Source organism: Hippocampus guttulatus, chromosome 1 (assembly GCF_054856545.1).
Source record: "Hippocampus guttulatus isolate MCC_2025c chromosome 1, RoL_Hgut_1.0, whole genome shotgun sequence".
Lineage (NCBI taxonomy): Eukaryota > Metazoa > Chordata > Actinopteri > Syngnathiformes > Syngnathidae > Hippocampus > Hippocampus guttulatus.
The window spans coordinates 24834145-24858603 of record NC_141261.1 but is presented as its reverse complement, the minus strand read 5'-3'; the positions used below and the strand labels follow the sequence as shown (position 1 = coordinate 24858603).

Below are 24459 nucleotides of genomic sequence, written 5' to 3'. Positions count from 1 at the left end.
TATATATATATATATACAGTATATATATATATATATACTGTATATATATATAAATCTAATATATATATATATATATACAGTATATATATATATATATACACGCACGCACATACGCACATTCACACACGCGCGCACACACTATTATACGACGCTCAAACCCGCGTACAGAAAAGGCAATGATTATAATCGGGGTTTTCTTCACCCCAAAATATCTGTCGAGTGAAATTAGTATTATTTAAGTAGAAGTCCTGTTATCATTCCTTTTGTATGATTTGTTCTTCTCAAATTTTAAAGGGCGCATTAATTCTGAAGCAGGCAGGCCAAAATTTCCCAGGCCGCCATCTGAGCAAGTTGTGTTGAATATGCTTGCACGGATCACCAAAACAGTCAACGTCGATTTTTGCTCGGCACCAACGAATGCGCAATTCATTGCTGCTTGAACGTTGACTCACTTGTCTTTGATTTCAATTGGAAAGAGTTTGTGCTGCAGTCCGACCCGTAAGTTTGGGGTTTCACACAACATTCAGATTTGTTACAAGGCGATGAAATAAAAATAAAGTACAATAACATCAACGGGAACCGGTATTCAGTCATTCAGATTATTTTCTCTAAATGTTGAAGGTGTCAAAATCATGGCAAAGATGCGCGTGGCGCATAGAATTGAAGTTGGGTTCAAGTTCCGAAGGGTTACTTTTAATAGACTTTCATCTGAAATCCAAATCCAAACGGAACCCAAACAGCACCAAAAACATATTGTTTTCGTCATCATCAGAAATATCGACCAAAGTCAAAGAAAACTATCTGTGCCGGTTGCAATTGCTGCCGCGTCTCACTTTTATGGAGGAGATTTTCATTTTGCTTCAAATGTTGAAGGTTTAATCTCCTCCATAAAAACACGCGGTCGTTTGCCTCCCACCACACACACGCACGCACGCACACACACACACACACACACACACACACACACACACATTCACACACACACACACACACACACACACACACACACACACGCACACACAGACCTTTTCCACCATTGCACACAGCGCAAAGTCCAAGCGAGGAGTCATTTTGCTCGATACTGATGTCATTGTCCACATTAGGAAACACGACCAACATCCCGTGGAGGGAAGAAAACAAAAAGGGGGAGCTTTGCCCTCGTGTGGCAAAGAGAGGCAAAGAGAGATCAACAAATGATCCAGGGCCAAGGTTGCTGGGAATGGCCGGTTGGGGAGGGGGTCCCCTGCAGCCTTGATCTCTTTTGGTGTGTGCTTTGTCACACTAAACCCCCGCCCCTAAACCAATCCATCGCCCCCCCCCCCCACTACCACTGCAGTTCCATTCTAAGAAGCTATATTATGCATTTCAGAGATGTTGTTGATGACTGAAAAAATGGGCAAAAATATCCAATCATGAGCAGAAAGTGGATAGGTCACGCGGACACAACAAGCCCCGCCCTGAATAGTACAACGCTTGACCACTGCAAAGCAAAAGTGAATCGTATTCATGCAGAATTAAACACTTAACCGTGCATGTAAGATTGAGATAATAGAACAGCTTGTTACAGTAGCAATCAAACACACAGGCGCGCACACACACGCGCACACACACACACACACACACACACACACACACACGCACGCACGCACACACGCACACACACACGATCGGGCGTGCTGGGGTGTGTGTCTTAAGTCTTGTCTCGACAAACGGTGAGTGGGGAGAAAGTCTACACATCACGAGCACATCCAGACTATTTACTGCACGATATCCGAAGTCAAGCTAAGTTACCTGCTGCAGTTTTGAAGGCGAGGGGTCAAAGTTGAAGCCTGCACACATTCCACGCTCTGTTCCCACTCATGCTCATTGGCCCGCTCGGACACACATCCGGGCTGAGTGTGTGTGTGTGTGCGTGTGTCTGTACGTGTGTGTGTGTGTGTATATGTGTGTGTGTGCGTGCATGTGTGTGAATGTGTCGGGGGTCCTTGATTCCACTTTATTGCAGCGGGTTAAAGGTGAAGGCCTTGACAATATTGAAGTTCAGAGACAAGATCTCATTTCAAGTGTTCTCCGATCCACTTGCACGGAGGGACTCGTGAGCATATTGGAAAAACAAAAATCAAACATGACATGCTCACTTTGCTCTCGACTGCATGCGGGATGTCTTTTCCAGTAGCCCACTGTGACGTTTACAACCATGTGCTTAAACAAAGGCGAATGTCCTATATATTTATTGAATGAAATGCCTTTGGTTTGACGTTGCCGAAAGAGCGCTTTTGCAGTACAAATGCCGGCAGGTGTGTGTGTGTGTGTGTGTGTGTGCGAGTTGGAGACTTTCACAGTCCGAGTTGATGTGCAGGAAAGCTCTTGGCAAATGTAACCCCCCTCGGACACGCAGCCTTGCATGTTGACTATTTACTGCGGAAGCGAACGCCTTTTCGGCCAGAACAGAAGGTGCAATTAAGAGAGGGGGGGGGGGGGGCGAAAATAGCCATTTAGTGCCTGTGTCTTTATGGCGGTGTCTAGACTGGACAACAAGAGTGGGGATTCCATTTAGTGGGCACTAAAAGAGCTGCTCGTTGCACATCACCGTCGCTCTCTAGCTTGGCTTGAAAGCAGCGTTGCTCCTTTGAAAGCACGACTAAAACAAGTCCGAGCCCAAAGGCGTCTGCACCATGGACATGGGTTGAAACGCGAGCAAGCACGGGAACCCGTACGAGGTGAACGTGTTACCAAGGTCGCTCATTTGGATGCAGTAAACCTTCGGAGCATGTTTCAGGCGCCATCCATAAATGCATGCAAGAGCACAAGAAGCACATAAGTCGTCATCTTTTGCCTATTTGCTTGGAGTTTATTTTAGATTAGTGATACACAACAATGTGTCCCCCTCGATGGAATCCAAAGGACCAATAATTTAAAGAGTGTTGGTATTAAAGATGTGAAAGGTGAAATGGGCAGTGTAGTGAAGAATAGCAGCAGGGACATGGCGAGTCTTTCGACCTTATTTACAAGTGCATTCGCATGAGCTTTTAGGCGTGTGTGCGTGTGCGTGTGTGCGTGTGTGTGTGTGTGTGTGTGTGTGTGTGTGTGTGTGTGTGTGTGTGATCTCATAGATTGGACGTCACATTTGTCATCGCATCTTGAAAGGATTAGCTTTAGATATTCACTGGCCGAGAAATAATTCTCGAATGAAATGTTTCTATATGTACATGGACCAGAGGGGCGAACCAACAGCATTCAAACTACGAACATATAGAGAGAGAGATATTTTTAAACAAATAAGTCTACGTGGGCATTTGGACTAAATAGAAATTAGAAATATTCAAGAACAGCATAGTTGATTTTTTTAAAATTCGGCCTTTTTTCTGAGAACCAGCTAGAAATAACCGCCACCCGTGCGCAATAAGAAAATGGCAACATTTTTACCTCATGCAGGCCTAAAAAGAGTCCACATTGCACTCTTGGTGATACGTCGTATAGGCGCCCGCTCAGAGTCGAGGATTGTTTGGAAGTCACGCGTTCACAACTGTTTGACGTGAGTGCAGAAGCTCGAGGACTCGATGCAACTGACCGAGGCTGTGACCGTAGCCGCCGCCGCCGCCGCCACCGCCGCCGCTGCCGCTGCTACTGGCCGCCGCGCTGGCGGCTCACAACAAGGGATTCCCGGAGAAATATTGCAGGCGATCTCTGCTCAGCTTCTTCTCCTTCATTCGTCTGTTCTGAAACCAAATTTTCACCTGGCGATCGGTGAGGTTTAACATGCGGGAGAGCTGTAGACGTTTCTCCTTGTTAATGTAAACATTAAAGAAGAACTCTCGCTCCAGTTCTCGGATTTGGAACTTCGAATAGGGACACCTCTTCTTCCTTGTGCGCGGGGTACCTGAAAAAAAAATGACACTCTCCTTGCTCAGTTGTTTCACAAAGCGTGCAAAATAATAATAATCATCCTCATCAATAGCATCATCATCATCATCATCATCATCACCATGATATAATCGACTCTCAAGTGGCGCTGCTGATGCGCCAGTGCTGAGGAGGCTTTAGAGCGTCAAATATGCCAAGCCTTTGGAGTAAATAAGAGCAAGAGACAGCATCTAAGCACGTGTTTATCTGTTCTAAATTGACGACAGCAAAAAGGCTTTCACCGCATCATGTGCCCTCGCATTCCTCTGGAGCCCAACGCACAATTTACACACTCTTGGCGCCATGTCGAAATGCATTTGGCCACATTGGCAATGGCCTTTGCACGACCCTGAGGATCTATAACTTCTTATCAAACAGGTGGCTGCACGGAGGGGAATGAAAATGCCTTTTGGGGTGTTTTTTTTGGTTTGCTTTTTAATTCAGTGGAGTATTCCAAATTAGGCAAAAAAATAACGTGGCCACTGAGCTTGTGCGGGAAGCCCCTTTTCAGCACTCACATAGCACAACGACAGGAGCCTTTTTTCAGCACTAAAATAGCACAACTATTTTTTTTTTAACATTTCACTGTTGAACCTGCATCGGAACGAGTCAGATTCACATTTTATCTGTGCTACTAAATCGCCCTTTCCTACTCTCAAAGTGTTCGGAGCCGGCTTTGTTGGATCAGTATACATGCACGTGTGTCAGTGTGTAGCACGGCGGGCCAAAAACCAGCCAATGTTTTTCAAAAGACAGCAGTTCACAAGACGCCAACAGCAATGATCTGCCCAATTGCCTTTTACACATGCGTGTATGGTGGGCACAAGAAGAAGAAGAAAGAAAATCCCTTCATTAAACGCCCAATGCAAGTTCACGATCAAAGTTACCATTTGTCACAACAGCGCCGTCTCTTCATTAAAACGAAACACACACACACACACACACACACACACACACACACACATTCACGCGCGCGCACACACGACAGTCACTCAGCACAGAGTGTGTATAATATGGTCATTTTTGAAGAGCCTCGGCATCGTAAAAAATCTTCTCATTGCAAGCAAGAGCTTTTGTGGGCTTATAATAAAATCCTTTTGAATGCTTATAAAAGTGCACATAAAGTGAGAGCGACAAAACAGCGGGCTAGTCCCCTTCACCTCGTGCCGCATTTTACAGCTTCAACCTACTGGAGTGGCTGCTTTTGGAGCCGCCGCTGGCTTCCTTAGCGGCCGACGTGCAAGAGCCCGAATTGGTGTGCTCCTCCTCGGCGGCAACGTTGTCGTCGTCGTCGTCGTCGTCCGCGTCTTTGTCCTGCTCGGAGGCTGCCGGAAGCGAGCCTCTCGCTGAGGCGGGCTGCTGCTCCTGCTGCTGTTGCTGCTGGGGGTCGCTCGCGTCTGTGCCGCCGCCGCCGCCGCCGCCGCCGCTGCCAGGCAGCTTCCCCCCCTCGACCTTTTGCAAAAAAGCGTCCGTCTGATTGTCCGTGCCGCTGCAGTACGCCGTCTCGAAGAAGCGGTCGAAGCCCTGCGGGAGCACATTGTTCTTGGCCACGCCGGGGTAGAAGCCTGCAGAGGGGTGATTGGAGCCCGGGTGGTGGTGGTGGTGGTGGTGGTGTGCGTGGTGTGCGTGGTGGTGGCTGTACGCACTCTCGTTCTTCATGAGCATTTCGGTCATGGTGGAAGGCGGCAGGCAGTCCCTATGCACCAGCTCCTCTCCGGCCGAGTAGCACGACGCGTAGTTGCTGCGGTGGTGCCATTTGCCGGTCGGCTCTAGACCGTAGGACACGTCCCGGACCGGTGGTACTTGCGGGAGGTTGCTGGAGTACGGATAGCTGATCTGGCGGGACGGGGCCTGCGGCAGGAAGGACGACACGGCGGAGAACTCGGGCACGTAATACGTGCAGCTGGGCAGGTAGAGGTTGGACGCGCAGCCCGCCCTGTCCCCAAACTCGGATGTCCGGTCCTTGCGCGTCTGGGAGCAGAAGTTGCCCAGGTTCACAGAGTTAAACATCTTTCGCGCTCCGTCGATAAAGATGTTTTGGATATGAGCTGCCGCACCAGAGAAATTTTTGGGGAAGGCGAGATGACGCGCAATCCGTCTAAGTCGCCTGGCGGACACGTGATCGAAAGTAGATATTGTCATATATCAGTTTGGAAGAGTTGCACGTGTAGGAGTGGTTGGGCTCGTTACATCCAGGGGGTTGGGGTGTGCGTGCGTGCGTGCGTGCGTGCCTGCGTGCCTGCCTGCCTGCCTGCTTGCTTGCCTGCCTGTGTGCGTGCGTGCGTGCGTGGGAGCGTGCGTGCATGCCTGCCAGCGCGTGTATGTGGGGTGGGGGGTTCGAACGAATCATTTTCATACACAACCACTCAAATCAGGACCGCCACATATGCATTCATTCATTACGAGACACCGAAGACTTTGTGCTTTTGTTGATTGTGTTGATGTTTACGCCAAGGCGGTCTTGGTCCTCCTCTCTGCACTTCCTCCTATCGTGCACTCGGGCAGGTAAGGTATTGTTATCATCATCATTCCTCTTGTCGTAGTTGTTGTGTGGCTTTCTTGCACTGCAGGACCATGGTCATCTCCTGTAACACTTCCTCCACATTACATTTTATCCGCAGCGTTATTGACACTGACATTTACACACAGTAACATAAAAGATGCCTTCGGAAAGTGGCTGCAAGCCTGTCGGGGTGGCCAAGCAGTCCAAGAACAACTCCATAACTTCAGAAAAAAAGCTCAGGCCTGCTTGCTGCGTTGGGCCGTTTTGTTTTGTTTTGTCGTGCAGGTGGGGACATCACGGTGAGGAGCGTCCAGGCACTTAACGCTGATCTGTCCGTGGATTCATGACGCGCTTGAATGGCATTATATTTCCATACTGGTGGGCCTGTTGCACCATCGTCAATATGCAACACAGGTGGCTGCAGCGGCGTTTACGCAACAGATTCATCCCTTCTAAAGGCCATTTTACGGGGGTCGAACTCAAATGAAAACACTTGCATGCTTCTTGCACTTCATCGTCTCTAACAATCACGTTGCCCCATGCGCTCACATTTTTTGCCCATCCAGAATACAACAATGGACTAGCTTGGATGTGGTTTGCCTTTGATTCAGTAGGGGGGTTGGGGGGGACATGTTGTAAAAAGTACAACCCGTCAAGCACACAATGTCTCGCCAGTCCTCAGGCAAACAACATGCACGCTCGCATTTCTACTTGATGTCATCATCAGTCCCAGTTATTATTATTATTATTATTAATATTTAAATATTATTATTATTTTCATTTTTTAAATGATTATTAATAATAATAATACATTTTATTTATAAGCGCCTTTCAAAACACCCAAGGACACTTTACAATCAAGAACAAGAACAATAAAACCACAGATAAAATTATAAATAATAAAAGAAGAGATGAATTCAAACTGAGTATGCGATTTTGAATAGGTGGGTTTTGAAATGGGAATAGTGTTGTTGTTGCTATATCTGCAGGTAAGAGCTCTCTGGATGTTATGGAAAAGCGTGTTGCAAATGAAATACAACATGACTTGAAATCTGTTTGGGTGATCAACAACGTGCTCGTTGTGCGCACTTTGACTGCTTTGTGGATAAAATCACGATTTCGACATTTGTCTCTCAAAGTAAATAAGTCCCAGCTGATGCATCTGTGATGTTTTCTTATTTATTTATTTTTATTCGTTTATTTATTTATTTTGCTGCAGCAGCAGCAGCAGCGGGATGTCGACATTAAACAGCGGGGGTGTGATTGTTTTCTCTGTTACTTTATTTTAAATAAATTAACGAGTGGTTTGAAAAGATGCGTTTGTTTGTTCTTTCCTGACTCGCTGTAAACTTTTAATTGTGCTGTTGAGGGCAGTCTTCCATGCACTTTATAGACTAACAGCTCCAGTCACACGGTGGAATTCCTATTATTGGGCCATTGTTTATGATTATTGGACATTTCCTAAATCCTACAGAAGACTTTTGAATTAGGGTCCAATATTTTGATATCACAAAAGGAGCACATGCGGGCGTTGATGGGAAATTGTCTGATGCCGCTGCAGCAAAGCACAAGGAAATCTCCCCGAGAGCTTAAAGGCAGCTTTGCAGTCAGTGGAGGCTATTTGCAAAACGTGGCAATGGCATCAGCTTGTTTACTGCCCTTCGTGACAAAAGGTGCTCGCACATGATGCATCCAAGTACAAAGAAAGCAGACAGCTGTCCAGACACAGCACTTGAATTTGACCACTAAAAATCGCCTCTATATGTCCACCATAAAACTCGCAATGGCTGTAGTAACACTAAATCCTTTTGTCCCCCCCCCCCACCCCCACCAAAAAAAAAAAAAAAAAAAAAAAAAAACAAAGCTGAGAATGAAGGGAATTCAGATGTTGCTAACCAGAGATTGCGCGCACCTCACAGCACAGCACTCCATCGGGCATATTTTGCTTCAAGTGACGCAATGTCAAGCAAAAGAACGTTTCCGCGTTGCATTTATTTCATTACAACGAAGAATGTAAGACTTGAAATGGGGTTCTTTAAGATGAACGACTAACATGGTCCAAGGGAATATTTGAGGCGACATACAAGACTCAAGGCCTGGCATTTGTTGCACATGCAGCGTTAAAGGAATATTAGTATAGGCCTCCATGACACAGACTGCTGTTATCAGACTGCATCCACATGACTCCACGGGAATGTGCGTGATTTTCAGCTACACAAGCGCGTGAGGCACGAGAATGAAGGAAATGTGAAGATTGAGACTGCACGTTGAAAAGTGCGCGCAAGTTCCAAGGAAGCAAATCGTTACAAGCGTGCACGGCCAATGGGCCTTTCGCAGCATTTACATTGGGGCGTTTGTCATCATGTGTCAAAACGGGAGCAGCAAACGTCCATCACTTGGAAATATTTGCCTGTTGGGGCTTTTAAGACTGCCTATCGCCGCACTGGTGCGCGCGCATGAGCAAAGAATGAGCTTTATCGTGTGTTTATTTCCTTGGATGGCTGACTCACAGCAGCTGATATCCTTCTCGCAGTAGGACCCTGGACTAGCACCCGCCTACTGCTGCGGGTTGCTTGCACCAAATGCGCAGCCTGTTTGCGCAAAAATGCCAGGTGATCAATAGCACGCAGACCGCTGTCAAATGCGAACGATTATGCGATATCGTCGTCGCGTCTTTGTTGAGAGCTGCTCGCAGAAGGTGTTGCCCTGCACGCAAACGCCAGCTCCGTCTCGATAGCGACATTGTGCAATGTAAGTAATGCACTGCAAGCTCCTCGCTCTTGGCCTCATTACAATGGGTGTCTGTCGCCTTCTTCTGAAGAACACAAAAAAAAGAAAAAAAGAAAAATACTTTTATTGGACGTCACCTGTAGCCAGAAACGTCCAACCCACGATAAACTATCCCAAAACCCGAGTGGACTCCCTCACGCAAGCAGGCAAGCAGGCAGAATAGCCGCCCTCTCTTCGACTGTGGGCCAGACTCATGCTGAGGAAAGCCCGTGTAATCATGTTACTGTTCCCTCATGGCCTAGATAACTTTAATTGCATGTAAGTCGGCCAGTTAAACTTGGCTGCAAGAGGCTGCGAACACTTTCAAGCCACACTAAAGGGCGGTGTGTGTGTGTGCGCGCGCGTGTGCGTGTGTGTGTGTTAACTGAACTTACCGTGAGTGCACCACGCGTGAAGTCTCTGTGGTGCAGGCAACATAAGCTCGCAAGATAAGAGACGTATGTTTGTGGGCCATCTCCAGAGTGTATTTCGCTCACCACGTGTTCACTTTTGGGGAATTGTTTTGATGAAGGGTAGTTTTGAATTTTTTCACGTCACGAGCAATGGCCTCAGTTGACGAAAAAAAAGTTTGTTGAATATTTTCACGTTCAGGTTTTCATCAATTAAACACAATTTCGGGGAAATTGACTCATTCGGATAATGAAAATGGGAAAATATTTTAGAGCTGCTCTTCACCTATGCAGGCGCTATTGGAAAAATGACGAATGCTATCACCACACACACACGCACACCCACACACACACACACACGTCTCTCTCTCTCGCTGTACATATATATCAGAATCAGAATCAGAATCAGTATATGTATGTATATATATGTGTGTGTGTGTGTGTGTGTGTGTGTGTGTGTGTGTGTGTGTGTGTGTGTGTGCAAACAGAAACAAATGTCAGTTTAACAAATTATTTTATTATAACGTCTTAAATTATTATTAGAATATATAATCAAGTCATTCTTAAAATAGTTAATTATTGCATTTGACTTTTAAAATACATTTTAAAAACGTTTTTGATAACTTTTATTCTTTTATTCTTACTTATTTAAGAGTGTTTATTTGGGTGTTGAATCTAAAAATAGTGGCAATGATTGCAGTTAATTGTTTGTCTTTCCGACACCGTCGTTTGCTGTAGAGAATACAAAAAAAAAGATCCAATTACGAATGGATCAACCGAGAATTTCTTTGCACACGCAAAATAACAAAAAAAAACCCCAAAACGAAACTTAAAGTCAAATAAACAAACCTAAAGAGATAGAGCGCAATATGAAATTTTGATATCGAGTTGTGGGAAATGGGGGGGGGGGGGGTGTAAAATTGCGGGCAAATGAAAGACTGTCGTCCCTGGTCTGGTCAATTAATTTGACATATGCTGCCTGAGTAAAATATGAGTTTTGCTGCTCAAAGTGGACGTGTTGGGGGGGACAATCACGCACTCCCTCTCAACAAATTAAAAATGTAAACTTTATGCACCAATGACAAGTGTGACAGATTATATTTTCCAATTATTCGCAAAGGGTGATCGAAAAAAACAACAGCACGAGATGCCAAAGTAGGACATAGAACGCAGCAGTCTGAGCAGTCACGCCACGCTTTTAGAATCCAAAGTATGACGTCGATTGGCCAAATATTGCAAACTCGCCAAGTGAACCAATTTTAAACGTGTTTTTCTTCTCTTTTGTCACTGACACATGCACAATGATTAAAAAATAATAAGAAGCTTGTTGAGAATGGAGCACACCTCGGAAATATAACCACAGATTATATTTCATCTAAACAGTGATGCTGGAAAGCACACTTTGCACAACAATTCGACCAGTACATATACAAACACACTCGCGCACTCAGAGCAGTATCGGGCATTTTTCTTGTGTGTGTGTGTGTGTGTGTGTGTGTGTGTGTGTGTGTGTGTGTGTGTGTGTGTGTGTGTGTGTGTGTGTTTCTGGCCAGTCCTTCGCCATAAAGGCCGCGCGGCTCTGCTCCAGTGGTGGGGGGCTGCGAGCCCACGCAGCCCACGTGACACAAGTTCTCTGCGAAGGGCACCGTGAAGCTCACTGACCTTTGAGACGTGGAGACTGCGGGCCGCCATAAACACATTTGGTCAGTCTCAAAGTCAAACTTGGTGCTGAGCACGCACGCAAGCTATTGTTCCAAGTGGTGCAAAACCCCAGCGACGTTTTACAATCCGGATGTCTCAATTCAGGTTCCTCCGCCTGCACTCTCTTCTTTTCGGGGCTTTGAAATTCTGCCAGCTACAGAACACACGCACCCAAAGTCGCGCCACAAAGCTGATTTTGAGGATTCGGCATGATACGCTAATAAAGCGAAGAATCAAAGCGAATAATCAAAGTTTCCTTGAACAAGTTTCACTTTAAGCTGTGCGGGGCGGGACATCCTGCATGCGCAAGCCTGCATACACAGTCAAAGGGCAGCAAGTTACAAAAGTGCCCAAAAGTCATTGCGTCGTGGGGAGAGAATTTTAAAAAAAAACACCACACCCTTTAAACCAGACACAAGGTCGGTGCGTGGTTCGAGAAGTGATTTTAGAGGAAGTATTGTACAACAAGATGGAATGTTGTTCAATCGCACGGGACGCGCTGTGTGGATTGTGATGATACGATTGACCTTGGCCGTTTGGGAATGTGCCCTCCATAAGTGAATGTGCAGGCCAAGTCAGCAGCGAGATTGAGCATTTTATGCAGCGCGTTCAACAAGGCAACAATAAACAAATAATTATAAATAACTATTAATTTTGACGGCGACAAACCTGACTGCTATGAATAATGTACTCCAATCGCAAACCAGCTCGCTCGTTGACGCTGTTGCTTCGCATCTGTTGCACGCTCGTGCAGCACGATTTGCACATTCAAAGGAAAAGAGTGAAATGAAAACGGAAGAGTGCCTCGAATCACACTTGGGCCACTGCATGAGAGTGAGAACACGTTTGTTGTTGTTTTTTTCTCCCTCAACGTGGAACTGTCGTGGATTCCAAACGTGAACCAGATATAGGAGAACTTTGACGTGGAGGATTCTTGAAACCACAGCACATCTCCAGCTGTTTGTCATCATCCGCGGCCTAAAAAACAACTATTCCAACGTGGAACTTTCTCATTTTTGACGACAACTTCGCTCCAGCGTCGTCTTGAAAGCGAGACACGGGGTGCGGGCGTTGTGACGTCACTACAACATTTGCTGTCAACTCTGCGAGGTCTGCATGTTGTGTGATTTGATAACAACTCAGTCGAACTAATTTGAGTGTGAAAATCAAACTCAAGCGAGGTCGCTGAAGCACAATGCATCTCTTTGCTCACAGCGGTTCGTGTCCTGACACGCATGTCCACGAGCACCGAGGTCAGGAAAAAAATGGAACTGTGCCGATTCCTCGCGGGACGTAACGATTCGAGTGAGCGTGGACCAAAAAGACAACAAGAAAAGCTCACAATGCTGGACGCAAACGCGCGCCCATGTTGCACTTCAGACATACGCACGCAGCCACACGAACTATCATATTCTTGCTTGACTGAGCCTTGGCAGAATGCTGCGCTTGCTGGCTGCACGGTACGCAGCAGACAAGGCCGACTTTTATCGCTTCATTGCTTCTTATGCAAATGTGCGCACCTCCGGTGCAAACCAGGGCACGAGGGGGTGCATGTATGTAAAAAGAAAAAAAAAAAAAGAGTGGGTCCACTGGGCCTGTTTATATGGAGCACCAGGGTGTAACACCATTACTGACTTTACAGAGCTGTTTCATGTTTAGCGGCACCATTATAGCCTTGCAAAAGAGTACCCATATTAAGTTCTAATTGAAAGGAAGCCCTGTTAAAAACACACACATACAGCCACACGCCCACACATCATATATATATATATATATATATATATATATATATATATTTAAAAAAAATAATATATATATATATATATATATATATATATATATATATATATACACACACACACACACACACACATACTAATGTGTGTTTGTGAATGTGTGTGTGTGTGTGTGTTTGTGTTTCTATCCATCTATCTATCTATAATAAAAATCTGGCATGCACTATTGGGGATCCTGGAGAACGTTTGAAGCCGGAAGTTGTAAGTGTTACTGTTTTGTTTTGTTTTTCGATTGTTTTGGGGGCGAGCTCGCCTCTGTCACGCACTTTTGTATTCAGGCGGTCCCAATAAAGAAAGGCCAACCTGCGCAGCTTGGAGTTCACAGTATGTGGATTATGTGCAAGCCGCCCGCTCCGCTTCCGCCACTATACTTCAAATTACGGCTCAGGTCTTCGGGTCCCTCCTGTATAACGCAATCCCGACGGCCAATGACAAGACTGAAGGACGTTGCAATATTCTGTTTATTGAAGACCGTACGCATATACATTCATATCATGACTATACAAGACAATGGAGTAATCCTTACAAGCGCAAAGAAAGCAATACAAATGAGGGCCCAAATCAAAGGAACCACCAGAACAGCTACTAACACGGAACATTTTGGGGACCCCTTTTGTCCATATCAAACGTGTGCCAGTAAATATTTATATCATAATAGAAGAGGCCGAGCACATTTCCAACTCCCGCTGCACGACCACAAATATGCTTCACGGAATGCGACAGTATTAGTTGTTCAAGACGATCCAAAACATAAAGCACCAATACACGGCGTGGAACGGGGATCCGCACAATCGAGTAACATGTGTCATGACATTGCAGGACAAAGTTATACATGAGTAGGAGGTCGCAGGAGGACGTCGAGGGCGGCCGCGCAGCGCCCGCACGTCCCTCCTCAAAGAACAACGCCAACAAGCATTCCCGCGGTCACAACGCGGGGTCGCCTCGGAAAGTGGACAGTGAGAAAAATAAAAAATACACACACAGATAATTCAGAAGACAAACGCGTCACCTACATGAAAAGTGGCCCGACCTGGAGTACTTTCACAGTAATGTCATGCTGCAAATACACTGCTCAACGGCTACACGCGTTACTCGTGCGACTGCATCCGCACACGCGAATACTTCTTATGGACGATTGCTCTCATTATTATTCATAGTGCTGGTATGATTATTCGCAAGATATCTATTCATCATGAGCACCCAAAAAATCTGAAATTCTGTTTAAGGCCTGGAGGAGGGAAAATCGCCTGCTGAAATTACACCATCAGGCCTTAAATGCATCAATATGTCGATTGTTTAAAATACGGACACGGAGTTTTTCACTTAACAATTATATGCTGTCAACTAAAATATTAGTTTTTTCCCCTTCTTTTTTAAAATGCGTGCAGCACTTCTCCATAGGTAGGAAGCAGTACAATGACATCAGATGGGCGTAATCTTTGTAATGCACACGAAAAATAAAGACGGTGAACCTGCCTTTATTTGTTGGACTTGACGTACTGCGTGGCTCTCCTCCTGCACACTTGCACACTTCCTGCCCGTGACCGTGAACGTGTCCACAACGCATGGCCCAAACGACATTATATTGTGTCCGTGCGTGCGTGTGTATGCGCAGAGGGCAAGACCCCCCCCCCCCCCTTCCACCCTCCCTGCTATTTAATCACATTAGTGGATTGATGCGTGGATGCAACCACTTCAGTCCTGGCGGTCCTTTTGAATGTCTAGCTTTGTTTTGGAAGGTTTTTTCGAAAGAGGCCCTGCCTGTTTTCGTTCATTCACACGCAAGCGCGCGCAAAAACACCATTGAGGGTGTTATGTGAAATTTGGCTCCTTGCGTTTCCCTAAAATTGGGGAGTCGACTTGACTGAAGCTCCCCAAATTTGTGCGACGACAGCAATGATTGAATTTCATACACTGGCTCGAAAAAAGCAGGAAATGGGGCTGGCGAACAGAACTTCCTTGGAAAGATGAAGAAGAGGCCGTGCATGCACTTGAAAACCACGTGAGCACAGAAGATTGGGCTACTTTTTGTTTTGCGTTTTTCTTTCTTTCTTTCTTTAGCGTCTCGCTGATTCACCTTCTGCAGCCGCGTCAGCACTAAAAGTAGGCCAGAGCTTGTTCCCTCAGCATGAGTCTCTTCTTCTTCATCCTGCGGTTCTGGAACCAGATCTTCACCTGCTGGTCGCTGAGGTTGAGCCGGTCGGAGAGCTCCCTCCGTCGTTGTCTGGTGATGAACTCGTTCAGCATGAATTCGCCCTCCAGCTCGGCCAGCTGAAGTTTGGAGTAAGGTTTGCGCTTCTTCCTGGTCCGCGTGTGCATCGGGTACCACGGGGCACCTGGACGAGGAAGAGGGCGAAGGTGGTGAGGAGGAGGAGGACGGCGAGGTGGTGGAGGAGGAAGAACAGGAGGTTGAAGCAAGTTCATGTATAGCTGCATAACGCAAAATCACGGTCACATTCAAGGTTAGGGCGAGTCTGGAGGAACGCCAGCTTACTGGCGACCCACTCGACGAAACCTTCCATTGAGCTGAGCAATCACCACAAATAATAACGGACACGAGGGGACGTTTTCTCCGTAAACTTTAAATTGGGTATCAGAGAAATTAAGCCGATATGGAAGCAAGCAGCCACTTCCTGCACGCGACGCCTAAGGCAATTTGTTTTAGTTCTTCCCCCAGATAGCGTCTTTCAAGCAGCAATCGATAAGACATTTTCCAGAATCCTACTTATATTCATCGTGTCCCTTGCATCTTCCTCCGGCACGTAGCAAAAAGTTTTATTGTCGCATTTAAAGTTGCATTCACGTGACAATTAAGCCGCGTTATCTTTATTTGCCAATGTCTGCGGCCGCTTGTTAAATTAGCGTCGAAGACATGCAACTGATAATAATACCGTTTACAAGTCATTAAAAACAAGAGAAAGAGAGAGAGAGAAATTAATCTGGAGGCAGTGAAGCGGGGCTGATCTCTCTCTTTGTTTTTCTTTTTTTGGTTGTTGTTAATTAAAGCGCGTCGCGGCAGTGGGCGCGCCACTTTTCAGCGGCCAACACAAGACAAAAGTCACATGCATGCAGGCGAGGTGCATGCGTGCGTGGGAGCACGGTGACAAAGATGCGGTCTTTTGGAAAAGGGGCTCCACCGTGGAGGGGACGCAAAAAAAAAAGAAAGAAAGAAGAAAAGACACATGGCGCGTGGAGCATTTTTAGGGCAACCCCTAGTGGCGTGTGCGCACCGCGCAAGTTCCTTCGCAGTCTGTCTGTACAACATTACCGCACTAATTGACGCTTTTCTACACTCGTGTATGCTCAGCCTAGCTATACACGCGCATGCAGCGTGCACTCGAACAACGACAACAGAATCAAATGAAAAGCTTCTTTCCCGTTCCCCTCTGAAATGTCAAGCGGCACCCACCTCCGCCCGCGGCTATGTTGTTGGCGTGGCTTGCCGGGGACACCAGGCTCTGCGTGTCGCCGGATGGGGGCTTGCTGCTCTCGTTGAGCAGGGACGAGCTGGAGTCGGACTCCATGGACTGGCAGGACGGAGGGTCCTGCGTCAGCTGCTCGTTGCCGTACTCGTATTTGGCGAAGGCGGCCGCCGCCACTGCGGCGGCGGCGCCAATCCCGGCGTGCATCCCGTGCTCTGATGTTAGGGATGAGGAGGTTGTGTCCCTCGCCCTGTCCTCCCGCTTGAGGCCACCTGAGCCCGAGCCCGAGCTTCCACCACCGCCGCCACTTCCGCCGCCGCCGCCGCACGCCTCCCTGGCGCCGTTGCCGTAGTAACACTTGGCCTCCTCCGCTCTGCTGATCTCACACGAGCGGTTGAACGAGGGGTTAATAGAGACGGGGCTGCTGAAGTAGGACTGGGAGTATCCATTGCACGGCTCCGAAGGATTCCACGGGAGGGAGCAAACGTTGTCCCTCCTGGGGTAGGAGAGAGACGGTAGCCCCGCCAGTTGTCCCCCCGAGGCTCGAAAATTGGGGAAATAAAAGGTGTCTCCAGTGTGGATGTTTACCAAAGGTCCCACAAAGCCCGGATTAAGGAGATTATGCTCGCCCATTTCCGCGGGCCCGACCAACAGCTTCTAGTTTATTGCAATCTGACATTTAACATAGTTAAACCTGGGGGGGCGTCTGATTGGTCAGCCTAAGACCACGTGTCTAGGCCAACTTCTGCTCCACGGGGTCCCACCCACTCGCTCGGGCTCAGGCAAAACAAAACATTCACGTCTCTATAGCTCAGCTTTATATGCTTTTTGAAAATACCATAAAGCTTTTTTATAAAATCCCACAAGCTTGTTTCTTTCTTGACTTGAGTCATGAGACCAAAAGTACCCAGTGCTGCTTTTTTTTTGTCTTTTCTTAAAACCACTTCAATAAAGGAGTTGGCCGTGTTCTCGTTTAATATTTTTACAAGCTGGCAAAAGTTTTTATTTTTTGTTAAACGCTCTGTCTATCTCATGAAAAAACTGCCCCCCAGCCCATTTCGATGAGGGTTTGCATGTGGCATCTTGTACCAAATTATGGTTGAATTCCTTGTCACATAAAGGCGTGATGTCCCAACTTTACAAGATTGTTTTAAAGAAAGGACTGATGCTCATTGCCGTATTTACAGTAAGAGAGGTTCAGTGGGTTGAAGCCAGTGGCTCTGTTGAAAAGAAAAAAATGTGTGTGTGTGGGGGGTGGGGTGGCTCTATAAGGTTACTTTAAGAGCGTATATTCTATAGCACACCTCACATGAACAAGTTTAACAGATCGCTCCAATAAAGCCCACTGACTAACTCTGGTGGGATTGTTACCCTTCTCGCAATTCTTTTATATGATTTTTACAGGATAACAGGGGACACGTAACTGAGAGTTTCCGTCTGCGCTAATTAGTTGATTTGTGGAGTCACTTCTCTACAAAAGATCGGGGCATCTTGAATTAAAAAACAACAACAACAACAACAGCAGCAGCAACAAAGAAAATCGAAAAGAAAGAAAAGAGCAGTTATGACTTTGCTTGAGATAGTTTGCACTATCATTAACATGAAAGTGCCCAACACGCACAAACATTCGCACGCAACTTGCACAGCCAGCCCCACAAACTCCCCTTGCAGCCTTCACAATGAACTCTGCATCAACTGCACAATTGTTCGTTGAGATTCTATACAAATGATGCAAATAATAGGCATATTTTTATGAATTAAAGAAAAACTGCTGTATTACTAAACTTAATTAAATCGAAGATAGACAGAACAGAGGTATTAAAAAAAACCAAAACAATTGCATTCGCTATAAGCGGCGGGCATGCACGACGAAGCCAAGTTCACGGTTGCTTGAACTTGGTTTTGAACTCAAAATTGGCAAAATTGTCAAAGTTTAGAAAAAAATACTTTACATCTGTTTGACTAGTGTGAATAAATGATGCGGAATGTTTTTGAAGTTTGTACAATTTGTGTGTGCGTGCGTGTGTGTGCGTGTGTGTGTGCGTGTGCGTGTGTTTGCGTCTGTGCGTGTGTGTGTGTGTGTGTGTGCGCGTGCTTGTGTGTGTGTGTGTGTTGCATGTTTGAACAAATTGGTGGACATAAAATATCAACTATATATCTAAAATACAAGGAATGAAAAAAAAAAGAAAATAAGAAAAAAACCTTGCGCAATTCTAAGTGCTAAGTGAGTCGTTAACAAGTACGTGAGAGCTCCTGCTCTCCAAAGTGATCCTGACGTGCTTCAAATATGCTCCAGTGTTATGCAGGAACCTTTTTTTTTGTAAACCAGTCGGCATTTGAGAGCAGAATGCTGATGTTGTATCTCATCACACCAAACTAAATAAAGGCAGACCGCACTTCGAAAAGGCTTCAAGTGGAGATTTCAAATAGCCTTGTTCCACTTCACTACGCGCTGCTGCTGCAGTGTATATTTTTAATCACAGCTAAAGTGAGGAGCGTTTAGGCGTTCTGGTGCAGCGCGTCAAGAGCTTGTCACAAGACAAATAGCAAAAGCCAAAGAATCGAGTGCGACGTTGACTCCAAAGCGGCCCTGCATGAGCGGCCAGCCAGCAGCCACACAAGCTACACGAGCCACCTGGGTGCGCAGCGTGAGTAGAGCCGAAGGCTGAAGTCGCCTCTTTACCTTGGACGGAAGAGGACCAGTGCTGGGCGTCCTCCGCTGCTCTGCTCCCAAACGTCCGCATTTGACTTTCAACCCAGTGCGATGGCTGCGCTCGGGGCATCTCCTGCACTCTCGGGATGATGTCATGCTTGGCTCCCGCAGAAATCCATTTGCCTTTTGCTCTCGTTAGGGGGGGAGGCAAGCAATCTTAAAAAGGGGCTAAGGGGGGCCAAGCATATCGAGCATAGAGACAGTCAAGGTCACTGTCTAGTACAGCGTCTCCTCGATAATGGAATTAGCCTCCTGGAATCCATTGGTGGTGGCCAGACAGGGCAATAGCCCCAAACAAAGGGCCTTTCTCTCCATTTTCTCTCTTTGATTCAGTGAGGCAGGTTGTTATGGCCTTGGGCAAGCCCTTTTTTTTAAAGCTCCCTTCAAGACATGCAAGCAGCAAGTGCTAGTTTCACTTGAAAACGCCACTTGGGATGAGCGTCGAAATTGCCCCACGACAGCAAGCACACTGGACGCAGCGTTTGCTGCGCATCAGCAAGACACGAGTGTGTTAAAATAATACGCATCAAAAATAAAACATTTGGATGAAAGTCCAAACGTCTGCTTTATTCAGCAGGACTCCACCCAAAAAAAGAAAAATGGGTATTTCGAGTTTTTCCGTTAAATGAACGTGAAATAATTCAATGTCGGATCGAACTTGACCGTCACTTTGATGGGAAAACCTTTCTAAAGCGATCAGTTTTATATTTCAAAAAGAAAATAATTGAACTCAATTATAATATTTGGATGACAGTATAGTCCTGTAAATATATGGTACTGATGTTTTGTAAATGCTTGTTTTAGTGAGCGGAATTTGTGCATTTCCATTATTCACACATGCACGCTGCAGCCACCATTAAAAAAAGTAAATTCAGGGCTCGACGCTGCCCTGAAATGAAGACATTTGGCTGCGGAAATTTGAGACCACGCAACGACAATTTTCATCCACTCGTGGCAAGTGCAACCTTTTCGGATTTTCGGATTTCGTTTCTTCTTCTTATTTAAATCACTACTATTCTTTATTATTATTATTTTTTTGTTGCTGACAAACTTCTGCTCCAAACTTCAGCCCGTTCATCATTAATCCCTAAAATGAATGGCATGCACGCATATTTATTGGCAAGTCAATTCAGAGTACGTGTGTGTGTGTGTGTCCCTAAAATTTCAGGTTAGGGGCCACTGTGCTCCTAATGTTTAAAAAAAAGTTACTGTGGAGCCACGCAAAATGAAAATGCAATATCTTGTATCGCAATGCGCCACCCACACACTATGAAACACTTTAAGTGTAAGGATCTTAAATGCATTGTCAAATCATAAGTGACACATCCAAAAGCTTTCCGGATAGATTGCAATGTGAAAAATATTGTGCAGTGTAAAAAGAAGTATTCTATTTCTGTTCTGCAATTTATATTAAAAGGGCCATTACATTCAAGTGCGCGTTTAGAATGTGTGTAAACAACACTCACGTGCATGCACTGAAATGGAACTCTAATTCAACCGAAATAAAAATACATTTCTGGTCCAAGACATGGCTGTTTTTTTTTTGCTCCCCCTCCAAAGAGTCCATCAATAAGTCAAAAGTAAGAAAGCTAAACACCAAGCGAGCAAGCTGCCACTGTGCAAGGCTTGCATAGCAGCAGGCAGCACTTCCTGATATTTTCCTCTGCTCACCACCAGAGGTTATCAGCCCCCTTTTCATGGCTCCCGTGGAAGGCCTGCAGCTCCACCCCTCGACCTCCCCAAACACACGCGCGCGCGCGCACACACACTCACACACACACACACACACACACACACACACGCACACACACACACACACACACACGCACACACACACACACACACACACACTCAGACTTAGAAATGCTACGAGCACTCGTTAATAAAAGAAAATGAGACTTTCAGTCAGCAAGTACAAGGCACAACCTGGACCGGTTTCATTTTGAACCTCATCACATAAATTGATAGGATGGAATTTATTGTTTAGTGAGGCTCCAAGGGAGCAAACAAACTTTCACCAATATAGCTGCCAGGAGTCCTCACCTTGCATGTTACCTCGCTTACATATTTATTCTCTATTCTTATCTATTTATTTTATTTTTTATTTTTTTGCGCCTGAGCACCCGATTGCTCCAGGTGCACATTAAGTGTGTATACATTGGAGGAGGGGGTGAGGAACGAACATTTTTAACGTCCCAAACTTGACTAATAGATTCGTATTGCTAATGGCAATTAGACTTATATATTATTTGATGAAGACAATTTACAATGTCACAAAATACACATGGCAGCTTCCAAAATAAACAAATGTTCATTCGGGCTGTGTGGCTAATTGGTACTGCATGCGAAAATATTTGCAGCTCTATTGCTGAACAACTTTGTACACGTTATCATTTGAATAATATCTTGCAAATATAATTCAGTGCAGCATGCGGGGGCGACTGTTGCGGAGAAAGAGCGATACGAATAAGGACAAGAATACAACACGGGTGCTTTGAAATTTGCATCGTAGCTGTGGAAAGTGGTCAGCGCCATTTGTGAGACGGAGCAAAGCAAAGCTGCCACGTCGAAGCTGCAGGAGAAGAAAAAAAAAGACCAGCTTGTTACCTTGACGGGGGTTCGCTTCAGGATGACGTTCACGTCACTCCTCTCGCCGCCACCGCTGCCGTTCGAGGTCCGCCTAGTGCTCCACGGTGTCCACTTCGGCAGAGGAAGCACTTCTGAGAGCACTTCTGTCAGAGGACCAAAAAGACAAAAGTGCAGAGACCAAATGTTAATGCAAGGCCTGGAGTGACGGTTCGAAATGCGTTCAGAGGATTTTGCCTGACTTCCCCCTTTTTTTATGCATTTATGGCATGCCATTAAGTTCGTCTGTCTAGACGGGGAAATAACACCTTGTTTGGCCACAAACAAACCGCCTGCGTCGGTGTCCAGCCCCCTATTTATTATGCACAATCTGCCGCCATGTCAAGGTCAAAGTGACTGCATAGTCATGGTCAAGGGTAAAAGGCACAACTTTTGCACAACAACTTCAAAAGTGTAGCGACAAAACCAACGACATCTCGAATGGCAGTCAACAACCTACGACGATCTGGTGAGACTGGAGGTCCGAGGGGGGCAGGCAACAAATGGCCAAGCAGATTGCAACTCGACAATAATGACAGCTTATTTTATTTGCAACTGGATACGTCGCTACATTTCACCCATCAAATAAACGCAGGCAGGAAAATAGTAATCACGTCCAACACTTATCGATTATTCAGACCAATAAAAGCGCAAATGAAAAACCCGGGCTCGGTAACATAAACTCATCTCAAGTTGCATGCCTTTAATTTTTTTTAAATTTAAGACGACGTACAAACTTTATACTTCTCTCGACTCAAAGTTTACATTGAAGAGCGGCGGCCCCGTGCTGGTGGCAAACACGTTTGCTCAAACCGATAACAACCCGCATTGCATTTTTTTTCTGCGTATGAATTAATGCCACGGTGCATTTAGTTTAAAAAACAACAACAGCGAACAAGGTTTTTTTTGGGTGTTTTGTGTGAAAATAAAGTAAAGCCTTGCGTTGAGTGCAAATCTCACTTGCGTCTTTTCCTCCACATTTTCATCTTGGATTGAGTCGGAATAGGAATTATGCCACAAAGTGAGCAAAGTGTCCAAACCGTTCCCAAATAAAACGGTTTGCTCTTGTGAATACGTGGCAGATATGTTTTGGCGTCAACAAGATGCGTGTGTACAACTACGCAACTCCGTGAGTAACACTAATAAATTAAAATATAAAACGCGAAAAATACGATTCCGTTATTATCATTTAAAAAATCGATAAAGAGCAAAGGTCTAACTGGAAATGTTTACAATACAGCAATAAAAGAAAAGGAAAGAAGTACGAATGCAATTTGCTAATTGTTGTTTTCTACTTTCCGCTGCACAAACGGCATATTTGGAGCAATTTAGTTCCCGAGAACTAAAACAATACCCTATACCATATCCATCTACAAATTGCAAAATAATAATCAGGATCAAAATAATGAGAATAATAATTAGAATAACGAGAAGAATAATGGCGCTGATCACAATGAAAACGATGTATTTTGAAATCAACAAGAAGGGGCAAAGTGCGAGGAATGCGGCTAATTTGGGAGGACAGCCACCAAATGTGCACCAAACAAATATGTCCGGATGGAAAGTGTGCACCGTTCGGCCTCTCGGCAAAGGGCGACAAGACGTTGCAAGGCGCCAGCAGGCCGGCCAGCAGCCACGCGGAAGCTACAATGCCCGCCGGGGAAGACTTTGGATTCATCAGGCTCCGAGCACATCCGCTGGACCGTGCCCCTTCATCTCCGAGCACGCGCGTGCACGCGCTATAGCGCGCGCCACAGGCGGGAGCGAGAGTGTGTGCCATGCAGTGGCTGAGTGATTGGAATAGTTGATCATCGTCATCATCGTGTATTTATGAGACCGTCACGGCATAGTGCAGCAAAGTTACAAGCTCGGCGCGACAAATAAAAGGCGTGTGCATCCAGGTGTAGTACTCACTGACTTTAATGCTTTACAATCATTGCAGATGCATGACAGAATCCTTCTTGGACAAAACAAACAAACAAACAAAAAGAAAAGAAAAGAAAACAGAAAAAAAGAGAACTTACAGGCACTGGATACTCGAGGATACACTTCAGCCATACGTAATATGAATTTAAATAATTTTTAAAAAAGGCATTGCACTACACAGATAAACAACATCGCAGCCTTAGAAGAGCAAACAGTCCCGCGGAGAGGATCATCGCTTTTGAATTCAACGGGGAAAAGAAAAGAACGGCTCACCCCAAATATTCCTCTTTTTCTTTCGAATATTTTTATTTTCTCCTTGAGGGTCTTAAAATCTTTTGGGTGCAACCTGACACGAAGTGCCAAGCATTCCTGTCCGTATGGCGATTAAAAAAACAAACAAACAAACAAACAAAAAAGAAACAACAATCAAATTAAAGTCAGCAAACATCAGTCATGTTTTTTAAAAACGTCATCAGTCCTTTTGTGATTTGGTGTGGGGAGAATTACGAAAATAATAATAATCATCATCCTCATCATCATCAAAAAAAGAAAACACGCAATACTTGGACTTTGAATTACATATATCGTTTTAAATATTATATATTTATATATGTACAGTCATATAAAACAAAGATGGAGTCCATTTTCGGTATTTTCACAGTTTTGAGAGACTTGGTCTCCCAAGTTGAAA

At 45.5% G+C, this 24459-nt stretch overlaps 2 protein-coding genes across 2 annotated transcripts; both read right to left on the bottom strand.

Moving 5' to 3' along the window:
• Positions 1–3647: 3647 nt before the first annotated feature.
• Positions 3648–6045, bottom strand: hoxc11a (homeobox C11a). The gene is made up of 2 exons (XM_086136817.1): positions 5094–6045; positions 3648–3880 (listed from the first exon to the last, which is right to left on the bottom strand). Exons 1-2 carry the CDS (start codon positions 6043–6045, stop codon positions 3648–3650), a joined length of 1185 nt encoding a protein of 394 aa, XP_085992943.1.
• A 9134-nt stretch (positions 6046–15179) lies between these two features.
• hoxc12a (homeobox C12a) lies at positions 15180–17137 on the bottom strand. The gene is made up of 2 exons (XM_086135611.1): positions 16492–17137; positions 15180–15418 (listed from the first exon to the last, which is right to left on the bottom strand). Exons 1-2 carry the CDS (start codon positions 17135–17137, stop codon positions 15180–15182), a joined length of 885 nt encoding a protein of 294 aa, XP_085991737.1.
• Between the last annotated feature and the right edge of the window lie 7322 nt (positions 17138–24459).

Coding starts and splice junctions, on each gene's coding strand:
- hoxc11a (XM_086136817.1), bottom strand. CDS start 6,045: ATGACAATATCTACTTTCGATCACGTGTCCGCCAGGCGACTTAGACGG. Junction 3,881..5,093: donor CTCCAAAAGCAGCCACTCCA/GTAGGTTGAAGC, acceptor TTTTTTTTTCAG/GTACCCCGCGCACAAGGAAG.
- hoxc12a (XM_086135611.1), bottom strand. CDS start 17,137: ATGGGCGAGCATAATCTCCTTAATCCGGGCTTTGTGGGACCTTTGGTA. Junction 15,419..16,491: donor CAACATAGCCGCGGGCGGAG/GTGGGTGCCGCT, acceptor TTCCTCGTCCAG/GTGCCCCGTGGTACCCGATG.